This window comes from Selaginella moellendorffii, unplaced genomic scaffold (genome assembly GCF_000143415.4).
Source record: "Selaginella moellendorffii unplaced genomic scaffold, v1.0 SELMOscaffold_42, whole genome shotgun sequence".
Taxonomy (NCBI): domain Eukaryota; kingdom Viridiplantae; phylum Streptophyta; class Lycopodiopsida; order Selaginellales; family Selaginellaceae; genus Selaginella; species Selaginella moellendorffii.
The window spans coordinates 1,607,793-1,627,556 of record NW_003314303.1 but is presented as its reverse complement, the minus strand read 5'-3'; the positions used below and the strand labels follow the sequence as shown (position 1 = coordinate 1,627,556).

General features: G+C 46.7%; 6 protein-coding genes and 1 non-coding gene across 7 annotated transcripts; 3 read left to right on the top strand and 4 right to left on the bottom strand.

Annotated features, from left to right (window-relative positions):
* The first annotated feature begins 9,816 nt into the window (after positions 1-9,816).
* LOC9635838 (pentatricopeptide repeat-containing protein At2g13600) lies at positions 9,817-10,845 on the top strand. Its single transcript, XM_002979847.2, has one exon. It carries the CDS (start codon positions 9,817-9,819, stop codon positions 10,843-10,845), a length of 1,029 nt encoding a protein of 342 aa, XP_002979893.2.
* LOC112349769 lies at positions 10,704-12,075 on the bottom strand. The gene is made up of 6 exons (XM_024684809.1): positions 11,807-12,075; positions 11,619-11,752; positions 11,428-11,566; positions 11,222-11,381; positions 10,997-11,161; positions 10,704-10,945 (listed from the first exon to the last, which is right to left on the bottom strand). The coding sequence occupies exons 1-6, from the start codon at positions 12,045-12,047 to the stop codon at positions 10,867-10,869; spliced, it is 918 nt and encodes a 305-aa protein (XP_024540577.1). The 5' UTR covers positions 12,048-12,075; the 3' UTR covers positions 10,704-10,866.
* On the bottom strand, positions 12,009-14,053 carry LOC9635837 (pentatricopeptide repeat-containing protein At3g53700, chloroplastic). Its single transcript, XM_024684808.1, has 2 exons — positions 13,437-14,053; positions 12,009-13,361 (listed from the first exon to the last, which is right to left on the bottom strand). Exons 1-2 carry the CDS (start codon positions 14,049-14,051, stop codon positions 12,093-12,095), a joined length of 1,884 nt encoding a protein of 627 aa, XP_024540576.1. The 5' UTR covers positions 14,052-14,053; the 3' UTR covers positions 12,009-12,092.
* A 55-nt stretch (positions 14,054-14,108) lies between these two features.
* On the top strand, positions 14,109-14,181 carry TRNAA-CGC. Its single transcript has one exon. It is a non-coding gene; the product is annotated as a tRNA-Ala (tRNA).
* Positions 14,182-14,608: 427 nt separating this feature from the next.
* LOC112349773 (RNA-binding protein Raly-like) lies at positions 14,609-15,448 on the bottom strand. Its single transcript, XM_024684831.1, has 4 exons — positions 15,222-15,448; positions 15,065-15,168; positions 14,931-15,003; positions 14,609-14,849 (listed from the first exon to the last, which is right to left on the bottom strand). The coding sequence occupies exons 1-4, from the start codon at positions 15,274-15,276 to the stop codon at positions 14,647-14,649; spliced, it is 435 nt and encodes a 144-aa protein (XP_024540599.1). The 5' UTR covers positions 15,277-15,448; the 3' UTR covers positions 14,609-14,646.
* Positions 15,449-15,535: 87 nt separating this feature from the next.
* LOC9649581 (3-oxo-5-alpha-steroid 4-dehydrogenase 2) lies at positions 15,536-16,638 on the bottom strand. The gene is made up of 2 exons (XM_002979702.2): positions 16,150-16,638; positions 15,536-16,093 (listed from the first exon to the last, which is right to left on the bottom strand). The coding sequence occupies exons 1-2, from the start codon at positions 16,495-16,497 to the stop codon at positions 15,614-15,616; spliced, it is 828 nt and encodes a 275-aa protein (XP_002979748.1). The 5' UTR covers positions 16,498-16,638; the 3' UTR covers positions 15,536-15,613.
* A 68-nt stretch (positions 16,639-16,706) lies between these two features.
* On the top strand, positions 16,707-18,104 carry LOC9649580 (pentatricopeptide repeat-containing protein At4g02750). Its single transcript, XM_002979846.2, has one exon. The coding sequence runs from the start codon at positions 16,707-16,709 to the stop codon at positions 18,102-18,104; it is 1,398 nt and encodes a 465-aa protein (XP_002979892.2).
* Positions 18,105-19,764: the final 1,660 nt, after the last annotated feature.

Below are 19,764 nucleotides of genomic sequence, written 5' to 3'. Positions count from 1 at the left end.
TTGGATGAACCGGTGCTGAGTGAACCCCTTGATAATACCCCTGAAAGAAAAATGAAGGGGTCACTGACTTATTCACACAAGATCCCTCCATTACTCGCGCAATTCCTCATTTTCCAAATGCATCGCGGTGTCTAGACCTTCCACTGTAGCAGCACTAACAAGACATTGTTGACGCCAAGGTCTCCACCCAGGAAATGGAGGTTGCCAATCTGGAAAACACCGACAACACTGATAAGTGTGCCCAACTTTAGTGCATGCCCAACAGCAAATGTCACAGCCACGACCACGTCCTCGCCCTTGTCCTTGGACTCGAGCAGCAGTAGCATCAACCTCCATTGGAATATGACCATTGCTTACAGAAAGAGGAGTGGAAGGATGTGCAGTGAGAAGTGGAAGAGGCAACGTCTCATCACGTTGTGCCAAGCGAAGAGCATCGTCAAGGGTGGTTGGAGCAAGTGTATGCACAAGTCCGACAAGATTTTGACGAAGTGCTGGCCATGACATTCCTAGCTTGATCTGCTCTGATATATTTGGCTCCGCACGAAGTAAAAGACTTTGGAAACAAATGCCAAATTGCATCACCAACTTACATAGCCCTTGGCAAAGATGATGCAATTGTTGGAAAGCATCATCACAATTTTTAGCATGTTTAAATGTGTGTTTGAAGACGTCCGAGAGAACCCTCCAATCCCCACAAGTGGCTGCGCTCAAACCATTGTACCACTACAATGCCATCCCTTAGAGACATATGGGAAATTCATGCAAACGTTGAGCATCATCCCAAGAATGATATGTGGCAATCACTGTGAAGTGATCAAACGAATGGTACACATCATCCCCAGGATTCTCATGAAAAAACTCCGGCCGAACGCGAGGATTGGCACCAAGAGTAGGAGTTGTACCACATGCTGTGAACGCTACCATCAACTGAGTTTGGTTATTCAATTACAAGTGCATAGCATCAAGCAATTGTACCAACTACTATTCTAGAGTCAAAGGAGGAGATTGTTAATTTGCCATGAAGATGAATGAAAAGGAAAGAGTGAATGAAGAGGAATGACAAAAGCTAGAAGGAAATAGAGATCTAGACAATGCAAAAAGCTAGATCTAAACCAAAATCTTAAAGGGAAAGAACAAAAAAAAGGAAATGGAAAAAGCTAGATCTAGATGATGCAAAAGCTAGATCTAAACCAAAATCCCAAATCCAAGCACTTCTTAAGGACAATCAAAAGTGCCTCTTGCCTCCACCAATATAAGTGCATGGAATATGGAAAGGGAATAGCATATCAATTAGCCCAAAAACTCTAATTTATATATAAGAGCGAGTGGTCCGGATTGAAACCAATCTAATGGCTACTAAAATCCCACTATGCTAATATTAGTATACAACATCGTAATTGTCACATAGTGAATTAATTATAAATTAATCTATAGTTTTAATGCCAAATAGATAATTTATCTTTTGTTCTCTTAGAATGTTATCTTTTAACAGTAAAAGATATCATCTCAAATTCTGGAGGAACTTCAGTTTGAATAATTTAACTTCTTTGGAAAAGAATTATAAAAAAACAATTAATTTTACAAAAAATTTAAAAATAAAAATTATATTAAATTTTAAATTTCCATACTTTTTTACAAGCTAAAATCAACTTAAAACAATAAAAATATTGTTAAAATCAACTCAAAACTAAATCAAATAAATTGCCACTATGTAATCAACTAGTAACATCTTCCACAATGAAAAACATGCTTCTCTTGTCCAATATCTTAGGTACACTTTTTTTTGGGCAACAGTTTTTTGGTTGTAACATATCATGTATTGCTCAACCCTTTAAATTGATTGGATATATAGTACCAGCATCTGAAACATAATATGCCTTGAGTAAACAGCATGGGTGAGTATAACATTGTACATGCTTAGGTCAACATGAAGTTGATAAGCACATAGATTGCTAGTTTGCTCCAAACCAAAACAAGAGCAAGTTCTGTCCATGAGGATCACGACATAAACATGCTTGTAGTTAAACACCTCCAAACTGGCTAGTTAGATACAATGGAAATAACCATGATTACATACTTCAGTTTCCACAAAAGTCATATCTTCTAAATCCTCAACATCATCTTATGCTTTGGTGCCTTCACACAACTATGCTCAGTAAACCAACCCCTTAACTTCATCCACATAACATCCTTGAAAGCAATATGAGAAACAATTCAAGATTTTGGATTGTTTTGATGTAGTTTGATTTAATGTGGTCTTTTAAAATAACAAAACTTCATAAAGGTATTTTTGTAGATTCTTATACATTTTTAATTTTTATTTTTTAAAAGAAATACCTCAATGATGGGAATGCCCATCAGTCACAACAACCTTTCATGTGGTGGTGATCATTTTGGGCCACTGTCACCACAAACATACATACATACACAGATAGATATGACAAACATCTAGACCTATGTGCAAACTTACACAGGCTTCATTCCAGCTTGAATGAAGCCTGTGTAAGTGACGAGATGGTGGTATCGAGGAGTGGACGCGTTGTGGATCCTCTTTTGCCAACAAGCACCGGCCATCCAAGTGACTCCAGCCAGCAGCTAGCTGACCAGTTCGAGCGCAGAGACCCACCAGGCAGGATCATCGGCCATGTTTTGAAAGCTCCATCCCCACTAGAACACCCCAAGCTGGCCACAAGGACGAAGAACGCTCACAAACGCTGAATGGATCAAACACCACGTTGATGCCGTCATCCTGGCAATGCGACAAGGCCGTGATCAGCGTGTTCCAGGCAATTGGATCTTTCTTCCGCGATGGCAGCAAACATCCGCTTGGCTCCAGTCGTATGCCGGCTCCGGGCATATGCTCAGACGATGGAGGAAACAACTCTCTCGGCTTTGGCATTTAGAAGATAACCAATTCCACGTGATTGATTGAATTCCGGGAAAAAAATGTCATCGAATCAAAGATTAGCTTCGCTTTTATCAAACACCCACACTGGGCATATGCTGTAAGAATGGCAGTCCACTAAACTTATCCGGTATCGCATCAAATTCATTCTCCTTTTACCTGATCATTGTGTTCCAGGCTACAATGTTCTTGTCTCCCGTAACAATTCATTCGCTCCTGATAGCCGTTTTGGCATCGCAGTGATCATGTTGTTCCACAAGGAACGATTCCTTGCTGATCTCTCTCTTGCTTCTTGCAAGCTCCCACATCTTCCCCCAAGCTCCCACAAGCTCCCAAATCTGATTCATGGATAGCTGCTTGCTGCAAATCGTCACTCTGCCAAATTCGTAAATCCCTTTTCCACCGGACAGATCCCTGAGGATCTCGCCATGAACTCTTGCTCCTGTTGGTACTGCACTTCTCAAATGACCATTTCATGGAACAATTCAGCTGAAATGGTGGTTTTGTAGGTTGATGATTATACTTTAGTGTTGGAAAGCTAAACGTGGCTATACGTCACAATCTTTCACATGGGACTGACCGCTATGCCACATGTGGTGTGTCCCCTTGCTCCTTGGACTTTAGTCTGACCAAAAAAAACATTGACTATTGTCATTTGAATACAAATAAATAAAATTAACTGGTAGCTACGTTGTATTTCCCAAACACTAGAATCATATTTATAGAGTGAAAAAATCAGATCCCACCTGAGATAAAACATACAATATGTATTAAAATACATATGACTTGTTGTATATAAACATAAAATGTCTTTTTCTACTAGTGTATTTTGATTTTACTGGTCACTATGACAAGATTATGATTTAAAACGGGTATTTGACCAGAAAAATAAGGCAAAAAACCATGTCCTGGTCTTATGTGCGTCCTTTTGAGTAGCAGGTCCACGAGGAGGCATTACTTGAACCATTTTTAAAACAGTTTTATAAAACTTCGTGCTTCAGTTTAGATCCCACGAGACACAGGCCATAGCCATAACGTTTAAAAAGTGATACTTCGGGAGTATAGATTTCCAAACCCAAAACCCAAACTCGCAAGAAATCATGTCGAGTTCTTCTTTCCTTGTAGCATTGCTTTGCCTATCCATTGGGAGGTTAGTTTCTGTTGCTTCCGCTGGAGAAGAGGACTCGGTTTCTATCTTTCAAGTCACCGGTACGTAACTCAAGTTTAATTGCTGGGCTTACAGTATATCTGCAATGCAGATGGCAAGTTGGGAGGATATCCTCAGTGGGTATCCTTCAAGATCACAAACCTGGGATGAGACACCTTAGAAGTGAAGAACTCCTTCTTATCATATGGAAAGTGGTATAAGTACCCAAATAAGCACAATGATGGCAGCGCACCAGGTGGGATAACCATTGCTGCAGGAGCAACCTCTCCCAACCCGCCATTTGCTGCATGTGGAAGGCAAGGTTCTACACTCTAAGATCATTGAAATGCCAAACAAAATCCATCTCCAATCTCCGATCTTCACAGAAATCGTTGTCCGGTGTTGATATCACAGCTTAAGTCCATGCCCCACTGGTTTGGACAATGAAGAGGTACCTCGCAGACGAAGCTGATGAAGGAGTTGTTGCGACTCTTTCCATGAGTTCTTCTGGTTAAGCTATCTCAAATGTTTAGTGAGTTTAAGAGCGCGCATTTTGATCTCCGCGATCCACTGAATTCTTCAACCATGCCTGCTCGTAGCTCGTTCCCCAGTGCTTCGGTCCAAGCTGAGGTTCCTGGATATGTCAGCAAACGATTTCTTCCGTCAACAAAAGATCTGGCTCTGCTTTTGATATCGATTTCTTTATGACAAAACATGGGTACGTACACGTCGAGGTAGATCCTCACAAGATAGCCGGTTAGCTCGCGCATCTCCGATCCAGCACGCAAGCACGTCGATCCCTGCTCGAGCTCTCGCAACGCCGTACCTCACGTCGTAAACATCGTACTCGTCCACCGCGAAGAGCAAATCGTTGTCTCTCTGCCGCCACCTGTTTCATCTCGTCGAGATCCTCGGCGCAGTAGATCCAGTTCCTGTCCTGCTCGTCCTCCGCAAATGCCACGAGCAGTGCCTCTCTCACAGGCGCTACGAGGATTCTGAGTCGCCGAGCCTCTTGTTCGCGCTAGTGCTGCTAGCACGCGAGAACCCGACTAGCTCGATCGGCCATGGCAATCCATCGCTGTTCAACATATACTTGGTCTGCTCGATCTCACCTCTCCAAGTCGAGCTCCGGCAAGACGTCCCGGGACCAGTCCCTATTGAGCGAAGCTGTAAGCCAGAGCCCCCCAGGAGAGAGCGTCACAGCCGGGCATTCTCTCCAACACCACTCTCGCCAAGTCGGCTCGAGCACAGAAGCTCGTCCACCACACGACGTCTCTCCTGGGCATTCGATGGGAGACCATATTCGCGTCACCGTTCTGCGCGTAGGCCTCGAGCATCACAGTCCAAGACACTGTCGTGGCGTCTTCCAAAACGCATCCTTGACGCTCCGGGCATCGCCTCCTCGTTCCTGGGAAACGTTTGCAGTAGCAAAGTCCGGGACACTAGATCACGACCAAACGGCATTCGATGGAGGTGGTTCAGCGCGCGCTCCAGATCGCTGGACTGGGTGAAAGCGTTGCGAAAGTTACCTCGTCCGCTTCGCATTTCTTCTTTCTCATTGAGAGAAAGTAACAACACCTTGGACCACCGCTGAATTAGATCCTTCCAAAGACATACCATATATACATTATTACGAACATTTAGATCTACGTGCAAACTTAGGTTTCATTCCAGCTTGAAGAAAACAATAACTCCTACAGCAAATTTCTCTTTCAAAGTGCGACTGGTGCCAGGCGCTGCAAAGTCCTTCGTGAGGATAACAAGAGTGAAGAAGAGATGCCTTGGACATTTCAAAGATATTTATATCTTAATTTTTCCAAGAAGCATCAGCATTGAGGATGATCTCTGAACTCCAGGAAAGAACCAATCACTCATAAGTTTTTGTAAAATTATAAAAACTACTTCTACTGAGGTATACGTTGACACAGAGGACCATGTGACGAGCTACGGGCGACCTAGATATGGGAAAGGAGAGCATACGGTGACGAGATGATGGTGTCAAGGAGTGGACGCACTGTGAGCAGCCAGTTCTGCTCATTGTGGATCCTCTTGACTCATCCGGGACGTGCTGGATATGAGATCCTCGGCAGCTAGTTGACCAGATCAAGTGCGGAGATCCACAAGGCAGCACCCAACGCTTGGACTTGGTGATCGTTGGCCATGTTTCGAAAGTAGCTCCATCCCCACTAGAACAGCCCAAGCTGGCCGCAAGCACCAAAAACGCTCACAAACGATCACGGCCTTGTTGTATTGCGAGGATCACGGCAGAGACACCATCAACGTGGCGTTTGAGCGTGATCAGCGTGTTCCAGGCGATGAGATCTTTCTTCCCGGGATGGCAGCAAACATCCGCTCCGCTCCGGTCGTATGTCCGCTCCGGGATATGCTCCGACGATGGAGGAAACAACTCTCTCGGCTCTGGCATTTAGAAGATAACCAATTCCACGTCACGAGGCGTGCTCGAGAATTCGTTCGAAAAGACATCATTGAATTCCGAGGAAAAATGTAATCGAATCAAAGATTAGCTTCGCTTTTACACCGGGACTAAACTATCTGGCATTGCATCAAATTCTCTCTCCTTTTCAGTATCTTTGACCTGAATGTATGCCTGGAGCATTGTGTTCCAGGCTACAATGTTCTTGTGTCCCATAGCACTCCGGATAGCCATTTTGGCATATCCTGCACAGCAATCATGTTGTTCCACAAGAAACGATTCCTTGCAGATCCCATGTGATCTCTCTAATGCTTCTTGCAAGCTCCCACATCTTCCAAACATCTGGATTTTCAAATTCATGGATAGATTGTGCAACTGCTTGCTACACAATTGTCACTCTGCCAAATTCGTAAATTTCTTTTCCATGCGACATGGTTTTGCTGCAAAATTGGAGGATCTCACCGTGAACTCTTGCTCCCGTTGGTACTGCATTTCTTAAACAACGACCATTTCACGGAACAATTCAGCTGAAATGGTGGTTTTGTAGGTGACGATATATCTTTTCAATTTTCTCCTAAATAAAAATTCCCACTCTAGTGCTCGAAAGTTAATACGTCGCAATCTTTCACGTGGGACTGACAATTATGCCACACATTACTCCTTGGACTTTTAGTCTAAACCTTTTGAGTACGAGGAGGCACTAACCTGTTTAAAAAATAGTTCAAGTTTTAAAACTTTGTGCTTACGCATAACCATTTTTAAACATTTAAAAAGTGAGTATAAATTTGCAAGCCCCAAACCCAAATTTGCAAGAAATCATGTCAAGTTCTTCTTTCCTTCTAGCATTGCTTTGCATATCCATTGGGAGCTTAGCTTCTGCTGCTTCAGCTGGAGAAGAGGACTCAGTTTCTATCTTTCAAGTCACCGGTACGTAGCTCAAGTTTAATTTCTGGGCTTACAGTATATCTGCAATGCAGATGGCAAGTTGGGAGGATATCCTCAGTGGGTATCCTTCAAGATCACAAACCTGGGACAAGACACCTTAGAAGTGAAAAACTCCTTAACATTTGGAAAGTGGTACAAGTACCCAGATTAGAACGCCGACGCGAGTGCACCAGCTGGGATAACCATTGCTGCAGGAGAAACCTCTCCCAACCTGCCATTTGCTGCATGTGGAAGGCAAGGTTCTCCATCTGGGACTACAGGTGGATTTGACATCTATACGAAGGGCATCAAAGTTGCCACTATACACTTTGATTGTCCATACATTGGCAGTAATAAGCTGTCTGTCAGCGATTCCTACAAGAATTGTATTGTGCAGCTTCCGTCCTTTTATACTTCCGGTCCGCTGGGAGACCTTGTACTCAAAGTGGTGGCACTAGTTTAAGCCTCCAAGAGTGAAGCGTAGCAAGCTCCATTGCCAGTGGTCACACTGGTGCTACTTTCAAAAGTATATGTGGTGGAATAAAATGCTATGCTCCTGGGTTCTCATAATACTGAAATACACTCTAAGATCATTGAAATGCCAAACAAAATCTATCTCCAATCTTCACAGAAATCTTCATATCATAGCTTAAGTCCATGCCCCAATGGTTTGGACAATGAAGAGGTACCTAGCAGATGAAGCTGATGAAGGAGTTGTTGCGACACTTTCCATGAGTTCTTCTGGTTAAGATATCTCACGATTTGGCAAATGTTTAGTGAGTTTAAGAGCACGCATTTTGATCTCCGCGTCGAGGTAGATGCTCACTACAGCGGAAGATAGCCGGTTAGCGCGCGCATCTCCGCTGTCGAGACCCTTCCATCGCAGGAAAGTTCCAACTTCGCTCTTCGCGAGCACTCTCAGAGATTCTCGTCCCTCGATCGCGATGGAAGCGCTTCTCCGATCCAGCATGCAAGCACGCCGATCGCTGCCCGAGCTCTCGCAACGCCGTACCTCGCGTCGTAAACATCGTACTCGTCCACCGGGAAGAGCAAATCGTTGTCTCTCTGCCGCCACCTGTTTCATCTCGTCAAGATCCTCGGCGCAGTAGATCCAGTTCCTGTCCTGCTCGTCCTCCGCAAATGCCACGAGTAGTGCCTCTATCACAGAAGCTACGAGGCTGCCGAGCCTCTTCTTCGCGCTAGCGCTATTAGCCCGCGAGATGATCCGCGAAGCAGCCACTACGTCATGGCTCCCGACTAGCTCGATCGTCCGGGGCGGCAGCTCCTTGAAAAGCAAGCGCCAAATCTTCCCGCTTATCGATCACGCAGATTTTCGACTCCTTGAAGCGTCACGCGCACATTTCCAGAAAACCGCGATCTTCAAGAACCCTAATGCCGCGATATAAGGGGCCAAAGGCGACCGTTAGTTTGTTCGTCCAGAGATCCAAGTTCCCCATCAGCGACAAATGGAAGGAGCGAAATCTCCTCCACGCCTACCACTTCTGGCCGCGGCGAACCGGCAAGTCCCTCTTCGAGCAGCAATTCCTTGGCGAGAAATGGATCGAGCGCCCCATCCCAGAGATCCAGATCAAGCGCCGCATCCGAACGCGCCGCCTCCGCCGCCAGGGCGCCGCTGAGAAGCTCCGCCAGCTCCTCCGCCGCAACCCCCCAGACGGCCGCGAGACGCTCACCGGCCCGCGCAAGCTCAACCGCGCGGAGTTCGTCCCCGGCGACCTCGCGCGCCACATCCGCGCCAGCGGCGACTCCCGTGATGTCGCGCGCACCCGCGAGCTCCATGATTACGTCCTCGCGAGCGATTTCCACCACAGCACCTTCCTCGCCAACACGATCATCGAGGCCTACGGCAAATGCGAGAGGATCGACGACGCCATCGCTGTCTTCCACGCGATCCAGCTCCCAAATCTCTTCTCCTTCAACATCCTCCTCTCGGCGCTCTTCCAGAACGATCGCGCCGGCCACGCCGCCTCCCTCTTCGCGGGGATGGGCCGCCGCGACATGGTGACGTGGAATACCATGGTCACCGGATATGCCCAGCTCGGGCAACCCGACTCCGCCACCTCGGTCTTCCACCGCATGCCGTACCGGGGCATCGTCTCGTGGACGGCCATGGTTACTTCGTACGCTACCAACGGACGGCTGCATCGCGCGAAGGAGCTCTTCGTTTCCATGCCCGAGAGGAGCGTGGTGTCTTGGAACGCGATGCTCCAAGCATTTGCCCAAAACGGGCATCTTGACGAGGCGAGAGATCTCTTCGTGGGCATGCCGGAGAGGGATGTGATCTCCTGGACAGCGATGATCACTGCGCATGGGAGCTCTCTGCGAGTAAACTCCGCGAGGATCTATTTCGATCGGATGCCCGAGAGGGATACAGTGTCCTGGAACGCGATGATCGAGGCGTATGCCGAGAACCGGCAACCCGATGAGGCGCGGCGGATGTTTGATCGGATGCCACGCCCGGATGATAGCTCCTGGCCGGCGCTCATCCGCGCCTACGGGATCGCGGGCTTTGTGCTCGAGGCCAGGATCATCTTCGAGAAATGCCCGCGCCGGATCGTCTACGCCTGGTCGGCGATGGTGGCGGCCTACGCACAAAACGGCGATCTCGACCGCGCCACCCAGCTCTTCGAGGATATGCCCGTCAAGAACTCGCGAGCCTGGAACGCGATCATCGCCGGCCACGCTCAAAAGGGCGATCTTGTCCGAGCCGAGAGCGCCTTCTCCGTGATGCCGAATCCAAATGCCACCTCCTGGAACGCGCTGATCCATGCCTACGCTCGATCGAGCCAGCAGCACCACGAAGCGATCCATCTCTCACGGAGGATGATCTTGGCCGGGGTCGATCCGGACGACGTCACCTTCGTGGGCCTCTTGAATTCGTGCAACCATGCCGGACTGCTGGAGGCTTCTCGGCAGATCTTTCTCGCAGTCCAGGAGCAGCACTTCGAGGAGCCGACCGTGGATCACTACTGCTGCTTGATCAATGCGCTGGGACGAGCTGGGAGGCTGGGACAGGCCGAGGAGCTCGTCGCTTCGATGCCTTTCTTGCCGGATGCTGTGACTTGGACGACGCTGCTCAACGTTTGCAAGCTTCATGGCGATGTCGAGCTTGGAGCTGTGGCGGCAAGGCACGCTTTTGAGCTGGACCCGAGGTGTCCGTCGCCATATCTGTTGCTCGTCGATCTGGAGACGCCACCGCAAGCGCTTCCGGAGCCTGTGTGCTCGAGATTCACACCCAGGACGAAGACGAAGGCTGTCTACTTTGGAACTGGTCGTAAGGCTAAAAGCTATAAGGAGATAAAGAACAGGAAAGTCCAGGAGCATGACATGAAAAAGCAAAGGATGCAAGACTTACGGGAGGTTCTGAAAAGTTGCAAGAGCTCTGATCCACAGAAACTTCACACCATGCCTTGCTGAGACTGGAGATAGATGAGTGGATCAATTGACTCCACAGAGACTCCACAGCATGCCTTGCTGCGGCCGGAGATAGCTGCCGAGAACCATAAACGATCCATGCCTGCAAATTCCATCTTGTAAAAAGAATAGCTTCACAGGAAAAGAGAGGTACCTGATCAATGGAAGGCCAGCTTCGAGCGCCCATCGCAGCAAAGTTGGATAGAGCTGTCCCAAGATGTATATATGAAGATGAGCTGCTCTCGAGTATAATGCAATGGCAGCTTCTTCGTTTGTAGCAATCACATAGCCACTGCGAACAAAACCCGTCGTGTATCCCCTGAGCCACAAAGACAAAGCTTGAGAATCTGGAAAGGTAAAACTTTGGCACTGTTCTCACACTATAGTTCCGTCTTTGATGACCACTAGAACACTGCCGTTTCCTAATGCTCGAAGCTGCACGTCTCTGATCTGAGCTTCACGGTCGTATCCCAGCGTCTTCTTGAAGAGCTTGGAGCAAGCATCCACGTCGTTCGGCTCCATCTCCCGGACAACATAGCCTGTCAAAGATGTAGTAAGTGTAAATCTTGTATAAAACTGGACTACCAGCTAGTGAGATGCCAGCGATGTTGGCAGCTTTCTCGGCTTGGTCTTTGCTGAGTGAGCCGTGAAAATTACTCCAGAACTCCACGGGACGAAAGCCGAATTTCACGTACAAGGAAAAGCTCTTCGTGTTCGGAGCTCCCTGACGCCCGAGAGAAAACCGTTTTGAGAAGCCAGAGTCAAAAGTTGCGAACCTGAACCAGTCGTATAGATGCTGCGCTTGTGTTGCGGGATTTCTCCAGCAAGCTCAAAGTGATAGCTTTCCCCACACCTTTGTTTGCTGTGCTAGGCATCACCGAGACAAGGGCCAGAGAATTCACCTCTCCTCCTGAAACAAAGGCTTGTGGTTTAGATTCCAGATTCCAGAATTCAGCAACTTAACCAAAAACGATGAATCCCACACCGATGACAGCTCCCCCTTGGACGGCCACAACACCAGCTGAGCTTTCATCTTCCAGTCGACCTCTGACTGCTGCGATGGCTACTTCCACACTTGGAAAATCGACCTCCACAGCAGCAGCATTTGTAGCACTGTTTATCTCCAGAAACGCATTGTATAGAACGGTCGCAGCAGGAACTAGATCTTGCTTCACAGCTTCTCTGATAGTAAAGTCAGTAGCCATGAGAACGAAGAAAGAACAAACCCTTAAAAGTGTACGGGGTCAGCGTCATGCATTTTGATCCTTTCTTCCTGTCACCGAAGAATAGTCTTCCAGGCGGCCCGACTTCTCAAGTCCAATTCTCAGTGTCTCGTGCGTGATATCATTTGGCTCCAAGAAACTGGGGTCTCGAAACAAATCGATGGCTTCGTCGATTCTTCGCGCAGCACAGAGACCTTTGATAACTGTGGTGTAGCTCACCACGTCCGGCTGGATTTCTCTTTCTTGCATCTCCCTGAACAACACCAGCGCGTGCTCCACCCTGAGTGCCTTGCACAACCCTTTGAGCAAAACGTTGTAGCTCACGAGAGTTGGAGCGTATCCTCGGTCCACCATCAGGTTGAAAATCTCGCAGGCCTTTTGAGCAGAGCCTCTGTCGCATAGAGCGTTGAGAAGCTTGGTGTAGCTTTTAACATCCGAGGGAATCCCTGCTCTTGCCATCCAGTCCAGCGTTCCACCAGCATCCTCCAACCTCTTGTCTCGGAGAAACCCGTCCACCAGCGTTGCGAAAGTTACCTCGTCCGCTTCGCATTTCTTCTTCCTCATGTAGAGAAAGACGTCCACTGCTTTCTCCATCTCGCGAGACCGGCAGAGATTCGCGATAACGCAGTTGTAAGTAGAGACGCTGAATGGACACCCCACGCTGATCATCTCGTCCAGCAAAGCCTGAGCTTCTGTATCCTTCCTGGACCTCCAGAGTCCGTTGATGACGGTGTTGTACGTGATCGTGTTTGGAGCTGGCTCCATCTCTCGCATGAGCTGCAAAGCGTCGTCGGCTCTTCGAAGTTTGCAGAGCCCGCTGATCAAAGTGTTGTAAGTGACAACGTCTGGCTTGCATCCGCTATCAATCATCAGCTCTAGAATCCCCTTGGCCTTTCTCACGTTGCACACCTCGCAGAAACTCGCGATGACATTGTTGTAAGTCTCAGCCATCTCCGGAGGACGTCCACTCCTCACCATATGATCCAGGAGCGTTAAGGCCTCGTGGATCTTCTGCCTCTTGCACAGCGACTGTATCAGAGGCTCGTAAGTTGGCACGAGAGGAGGAATCGAGGTCCGTGAAACTAGAACGTTGACAAACTTCCGGAGCTCTCGATCCCTGCCAAGTTTTAGAAACGCAGCGATGAGCGTCGAGTACGTGAAGAGATCCGGCCAGCAACCTCTACCTTTCATCAAGCTCAAGATCTCGAGAGCGCCATCCACATCCCCCGACTTGCAGTGTCCCGAGATGATCGTGTTGTAAGCAACCACGCCGGGACGAATCCCCGAGTCCCACATCTGTTCCAGGAGCTCACGAGCACTGTCAAACCTCTCAAGCTTGTGGAAAACATCGATCAAAGTGTTGTAAGTTACCTCGTCTGGATTACACCCAGCCTTTCTCATCATCCGGAGAGTCCCAAGAGCGCCATCCAAATGCCCGGCTCGGGCAAATCCATTCACGACGCTGTTGAAGATCACCACGTTCGGAGCCACAGCTCCGCCAAGGATCATCTCCTCGAGGAGCTCCAGCGCGGCTTTGAGCCGCCGCGCCTTGCAAAGTCCCTCGATCACCACTCCGTATGTCACGACGTTTGGACGGCAGCCTCCAGCGATGGCGGATTTGAGGAGCTCGTAGGCTTCTCCATATTTCTTGCTCTGGAAGCACCAGTGGATCACAGCGCTGCAAGCTATCACGTCCCTGGCCTGGAATTTCTCTTCCATGAGATCCAAAACCCTGTGAGCGGCGTCTAGATCCCCGCCATTGCACAGCTCTCTCACGACGAGCCTGTACGTGGTCTTCCGGGGCGGATCGCGCGCCCTGGACAGGAGATTGCGCGCTTTCTTGTGAGATTGGAGGCAATCCGCCAGATTCTTGGACTCGTCGGATACGATCTGGAGTGGCAGAGCTGTGCGCTTACCAGGATCGGCAATGACGTGCTCGCGCGCGGCCGCATTCCAGCGCGTGATCGCCTGGACGCACGCCATCATTCCTAGGGTTCTAACGACACCACAAGATGGAGGAATTTAAATTGGTTATCACGATTTGGGGATGTAGCTCAGATGGTAGAGCGATCGCTTCGCATGCGATAGGTAAGGGGATCGATGCCCCTCATCTCCATTATCAACTTTTATTCTTTTAAAAAACCCGAATCGTGCTCTTAAATTTCCAGGTGGCCTTTTTTGTTCTTTACGCTTTTTGAGTAGGAATTTTTTTTTTAAAAATAGCAACAATTTATGACTTTTAAATACTCCCATAAAACAACAACCGACTGAAGAATAATTTTTGTGGGGAAGGACTTTTGTGACACTGATTCATAAAATCCACATACAACTGGCAACTACTAATGTCATTATTACTAAGATTGCAGGTTTTAAATTAGTTGTTTCACCCCATCCATAGCGATCTCAATAGTAGTGACATGACATTGGCAATTGCCAGTTTTATATGGATGTTTTGAATGAGTGTTGCAAGAATCCCTCCCCACAAAAATTAATTTTTTCATTCTTCAGTCACGGATGTTCAAATTTCATCTCCAGACGAACCCTAATTCAAAGAAATATGATCGATTGGAAAAAAAAAAATTTACAATTGTCTTCGCCTTCTCCTCTTCTTGCTGTTCTCCTCGTTGCTCTTTAGAAATCCAAGTAGAAGTAGCACGCCCCAGAAGCACCATCCCCCAGCTCCCCATCCTCCGCCACCGCCGCCACCATCGCCACCACCGTCGTCCCCGCCGCCGGGGCCACCGCCACCGCCATCGTCAAGCTTGGGGACGAAAGCTTCCTTCGCTGGCGATCGAGACACAAAACCATCGATAAGAAGCCCTTCTCTACCATTCGACACGAAGAACACAAAGAACAAACGCTTACATTGCATTGGAGCCGTCTTGGAGACGACAGCCGACTGGTTTTGGATTGTTTGCTGCTGGGCTTCACACGTTGCCTAGAAATCCCAAGAAGTTTAGACAACTTTCGACCAAGAAAAATCGATCAGTCACACATACCCTCATCGCGCTGCAAGTGGTTGTCACTGCTAGAGCCGAGACATCGAATTTGCGGTGACCAACATGAATTATCCTAACGCTACTCCCAGTAATAGCCGCTCCTACTGTAGATTTGGATAGAATTGCAGCTACTGAGGAAATCGAGGAAAAGACTTACCGTCGGGAGCTCGGATTTGCTGCGCAAGAAATGGGGACGCAAGCACGGCCGACATAGCTGCTGGCCCGCCCAATCGAGAAACGAGTGCCACAAATGTAACCGCCCAAATCAGCAAGGAGTGGAGCCGCTGGAAGAAATCATCCCCTCGCCGCGCGCCAAAGCGATTCCTTCCTCTCCTCTGCCTTCTTCCCTAAAATCACCATAAACCCTAAGCGAATATCCTTTCTCCGGGCACCGACAGATTTTACATGTGTTAAGCAAATAGCTTCCTGACGTGGCACCGACAGATTTTACACGTGTTAAACACGTCACCCTAAACGAATATCGCTTCTTGATGTGGCACCGAAAAATCTTACGTGTAAACCACGGCTGACATGTCACTGACACGTCATTTACAGGACAAATGGAATCAAAGCCTTCCTCTCTCTCGGGAAGCCATCGACTTTCTTGAGGTACCATCGCCGGGTGGAAATGCTTCGCGAGGTGAGGTAGAAGGCGACGAGCATCACTGTGGCGGCGCTGATGGCAGTCTGGGAGATCATCCCCAGGCCTATGAAATCGATGATCTCGAACAGATAGTGCGGGCACGCGACGAGATCGAACAATCCGCCGTGAGGAACCACGTATCTCGGCTGCTGCGGGGAGCGGCCACTTCTCAGCTGGGCGAGCAAATCGTGGTGGTAGAAGTTCCCGACGATGCCGACCACGAAGAACACACACCCCAGGAACATCAAGTCGATCTTGGGCGGTGCCAGATCCTCCGCGACTCGCTGCGCGTAGAGGAGATTGGCCGTGGAGGCCGTGTAGAAGAACACGATGCTCAAGCTGGACAGGAGCTCGGCATTGCCGGAGTACTTGTGCACGAACAGCACCTGGATGGATCGAAAGATCGTCAGAAAGTGTGACCAGCTTGGAGAGAATCACTTGCCTCGATGACCCTCTTGGAGAAATGGATGCAAATCGCAGCGGTGAGCACCAGGAACCTGGGACTAGGGTGAGCGTTCTTGAGGAATTCCGGGACGGGCGATGGGAGAATTCCCATGGTGGCGCTCAAAACAGCTCCTGCCAATGCCGCCGAGGGGAAATAGAAGAGAAACATGGCGATTCTGCTGGGGATTTCGCCTAGCGGACTCTTCCCCTCGGCGAATTTGGAGTACCTCAGACCTCCTCCTTTGAGCTCCAGCAATCCCATGGGAAGAAGCGATGCCAATCCGATCACCAAGACGGCGTAGAGGTAGGAATTCGCGGCATACTCCTCGAAGAACAAGAGAGCCATGAAGAGAGAATGAGCGAATGAGGGAATAACCTAGGCTACAGATAAATTTTTTGTTCCTCCCGTGGGAAGCCAAGTGCTGGCCACTTGGCCGCTTGATCGACCACCGTTGATCCTAACAATGGACGATCATCTCGGGCTTTGTTGACCACCGTTGACATTGCGCTGACCATCGTGGACTAACAATGTGAGACTCCATTTTTTCGGCGCCTATGAATGTTGCGCTTCTCGCGAATCGTCTCCGGCAAAGCACGAGTCTCGTGGACACGACTCGGATCCACGCGATCATTCTTGGGGCGGAAGAGTTTAGATCCGATCGTCTCCTTGCGAATTTTCTGATCGAGGCTTATGGGCGGAGCGGAAGCCTGGCACAGGCGCGTGCTGCGTTTGATTCCGTGAAGCAGCGGAATGTTTACTCGTGGAACTTCATGGTGTTGGCTTATGCCCGCAACGGGCATCTTGATGACGCGAGGAGGCAGTTTGATGCAATGCCTTCGCACGGGGTTGTTGCAAGCACAGCACTTTTAGTTGCGTACTCGCAAAACGGTGATCTTCTTCAGTGTAGTCATATTTTCAAGACGATTCAGCAAAGCTGCGTCGTTGCTTGGACCGCTATGCTTTCTGCAAATGCGGTGAATGGGCTTCTCGAAGAAGCAAAGCGTGTTTTTGAGAGAATGCCTGCCCGTGATGCTGTAGCGTGGGACGCAATGTTACAAGCCGCTTCTGAAAACACAAACATTCTGGAAGCAAGATCACTGTTTGAGAAAATACCACAGACCACTCTCGTCTCGTGGACCTCTCTCATTTTCGCAAATGCACAGGCAGGAATGATCAGAGAAGCGGGGGAACTATTCCAGAATATGCCTCAGAGAAACGAAGTCTCGTGGAACGCCATGGTTTCGTCTTACTCAATGCTTGGAGACGCAGATAGAGCTGTGGAATTGCTCAAAACTATGCCCCATATTTCAACCATTGCATGGACGTCGATAATCACAGCAAATGCCGCATCTGGAGACCTTGGAAAAGCTAAAGCCGTGTTTGATTCCATGCCCGAGCACAACCTGGTAGTCTGGAACACCCTCATTGCGGCCTACTGTCGGGCTGGGAATCTCCGAGAGTCGACAAAGATCCTTGGCAGGATGCCGGCGTGGAGCACACTGACATGGAACGCCGTGGTTGCCGCATGTGGTCACCACGGTTACACCGCGGTTGCCGTGGGGCTATACCACAGCATGGAACTGGAGGGGATGAAGCCCGATGCGACCACGTACGCGGGCATTTTGACTGCCCACAGCCATTCTGGGCAGCTCGAGAGCGCTCGATCCCATTTTGTGGGAATGGTTGCCGATCACGGCATTTTGCCGAGCTTGCAGCACTACTGCTGCATGGTTGACATTCTTGGGAGATTGGGGCGGCTGGAAGATGCCCAAGACTTGATCGATTCAATGCCTTATTTGCCTGACCATGCCGTGTGTGTGAGCTTGCTTGCTGCACGCAGGAGCCATGGCGAGATTGGATCCATCAATGCGCCAAAGTGCAATGTGAGCGAAGACAAGAGCGCTCCCTACATGCTCTTATCCACGGCTATGCTTCAGTTGACATTTTCTTGATTAAAAGGAGGCTTCGTCTAACTTTGAACTTTGCATTAACGAAAGCTGGAAGAGAGTCCGATACATTTCTCCAATTACCAGGCAGATATGTAAACTAATTTTTGGAATGTCCTCTTTCATTGCAATATTCAGAAGACAAATATAAATTAGCGTAAAATAAAATGAACATATACCATCTTTAGCCATCAAGATTGCTAAACAAACTGAAAGGCTGATATTTCCTAAATTAAAATTGAAATCCAATATGAATTTTATTCTTAGTTCTTAAACATATTTGTTTTATTTCTTTTTTGAGTACTCACAACTGAAAAATTATAAACTATGATTAATAAACACGTTTTCACTCCAGTCTTAAAAGTGTAAAGCATAACAAACAAAAACATAATGAAATCTACAAAGATTTTTTTTAATATTACTTGTAGTAAAAGTATTTATACAAGAAATTGAATTTGACATTAGTGATTTTGATATTTTAAATGTATTAATAATAAATATTATAGTAAATACAATGGCAAAGGCAATTAATACTATACCAAATACTAAACTTCCAAAAGGTTAAAGTTTACATGGAACTTTAAATGTTGAAAAAAATACCACTAATGCATATGCTGTTTTTATTCTAGGTACAATTAATAATGAAAGTGGTTCAAAAGTAGGAATAACCATAAAAAAAATGTATTATATATGTTACTATGAAATAATTATAGTGATATAGCAACTTTTGTAACTTCATGTATAATTATAAAAAAATTATTTTATATTTACTAATTTATTAGAAAATAATATTCATATAGACCATAAATAATAAAAATCAGTATTAGCTGTAATAGTTTAAAATACATGCTAATAAGTGGTTCATTTAGTATGTCACATCAATATTTATTATATCAGCAATCTTCAGTATTTACAAATAAAAATATCTAATTGATGTTTTTAGATGATTTTAATTATTTAAAAAAATTATTTTATAGTTGTCAAAAATTATAAATAAATGTATTAAGACTACAAGAACATGGAAATTTAGATTTATGTTTCTTTGATGAAGAAATTATTTATGTTTTTTGCATATATCCTAGTATTATCCAGACTTTATATTTAGTTATGCAAAATTATTGAAACTTTTTTACATATCAAAAAACATTAAGAATTAAATCAGCATTAACAAATACTTTTTCTTAATATTAAGTTGATAAATAATTTTAAAATTAGTTTTACCTTAATAAAAATATTGCATATCCTTTTTCAGATGTTGACATAATTCTAGAGCTTGTCACTAATATACCCTTCCAACCAAGTACAAAAGTTTATTTATGTGAAATTAAATGAATCTAAGTTCTTTGAAGGAAAAAAAGTTTTTTAGTCCACTTATTATTAGCCAATCTAAAAGTATATGATTAGGAATTACTCATTTTGTCAACCCCTTGAAAATAAAAAAAAGGGAAAGTTTTCATCTTGAAATAAATTTTGTACTACATAAACAAAGCTTGCACTCAACATTAGGGAAAAAGAGGAATTTAGATGGTGTAAAATTTAAAATCTTTTATTCAGTGGCCATAAAATTTAGAAGTAATTATTTTTATTCAAAGATTTTAAGACCTTGAATTTATGTATTGCAAAGATTATAGTTAGTAAAATTAATTTTTATATTTTATATATCAAA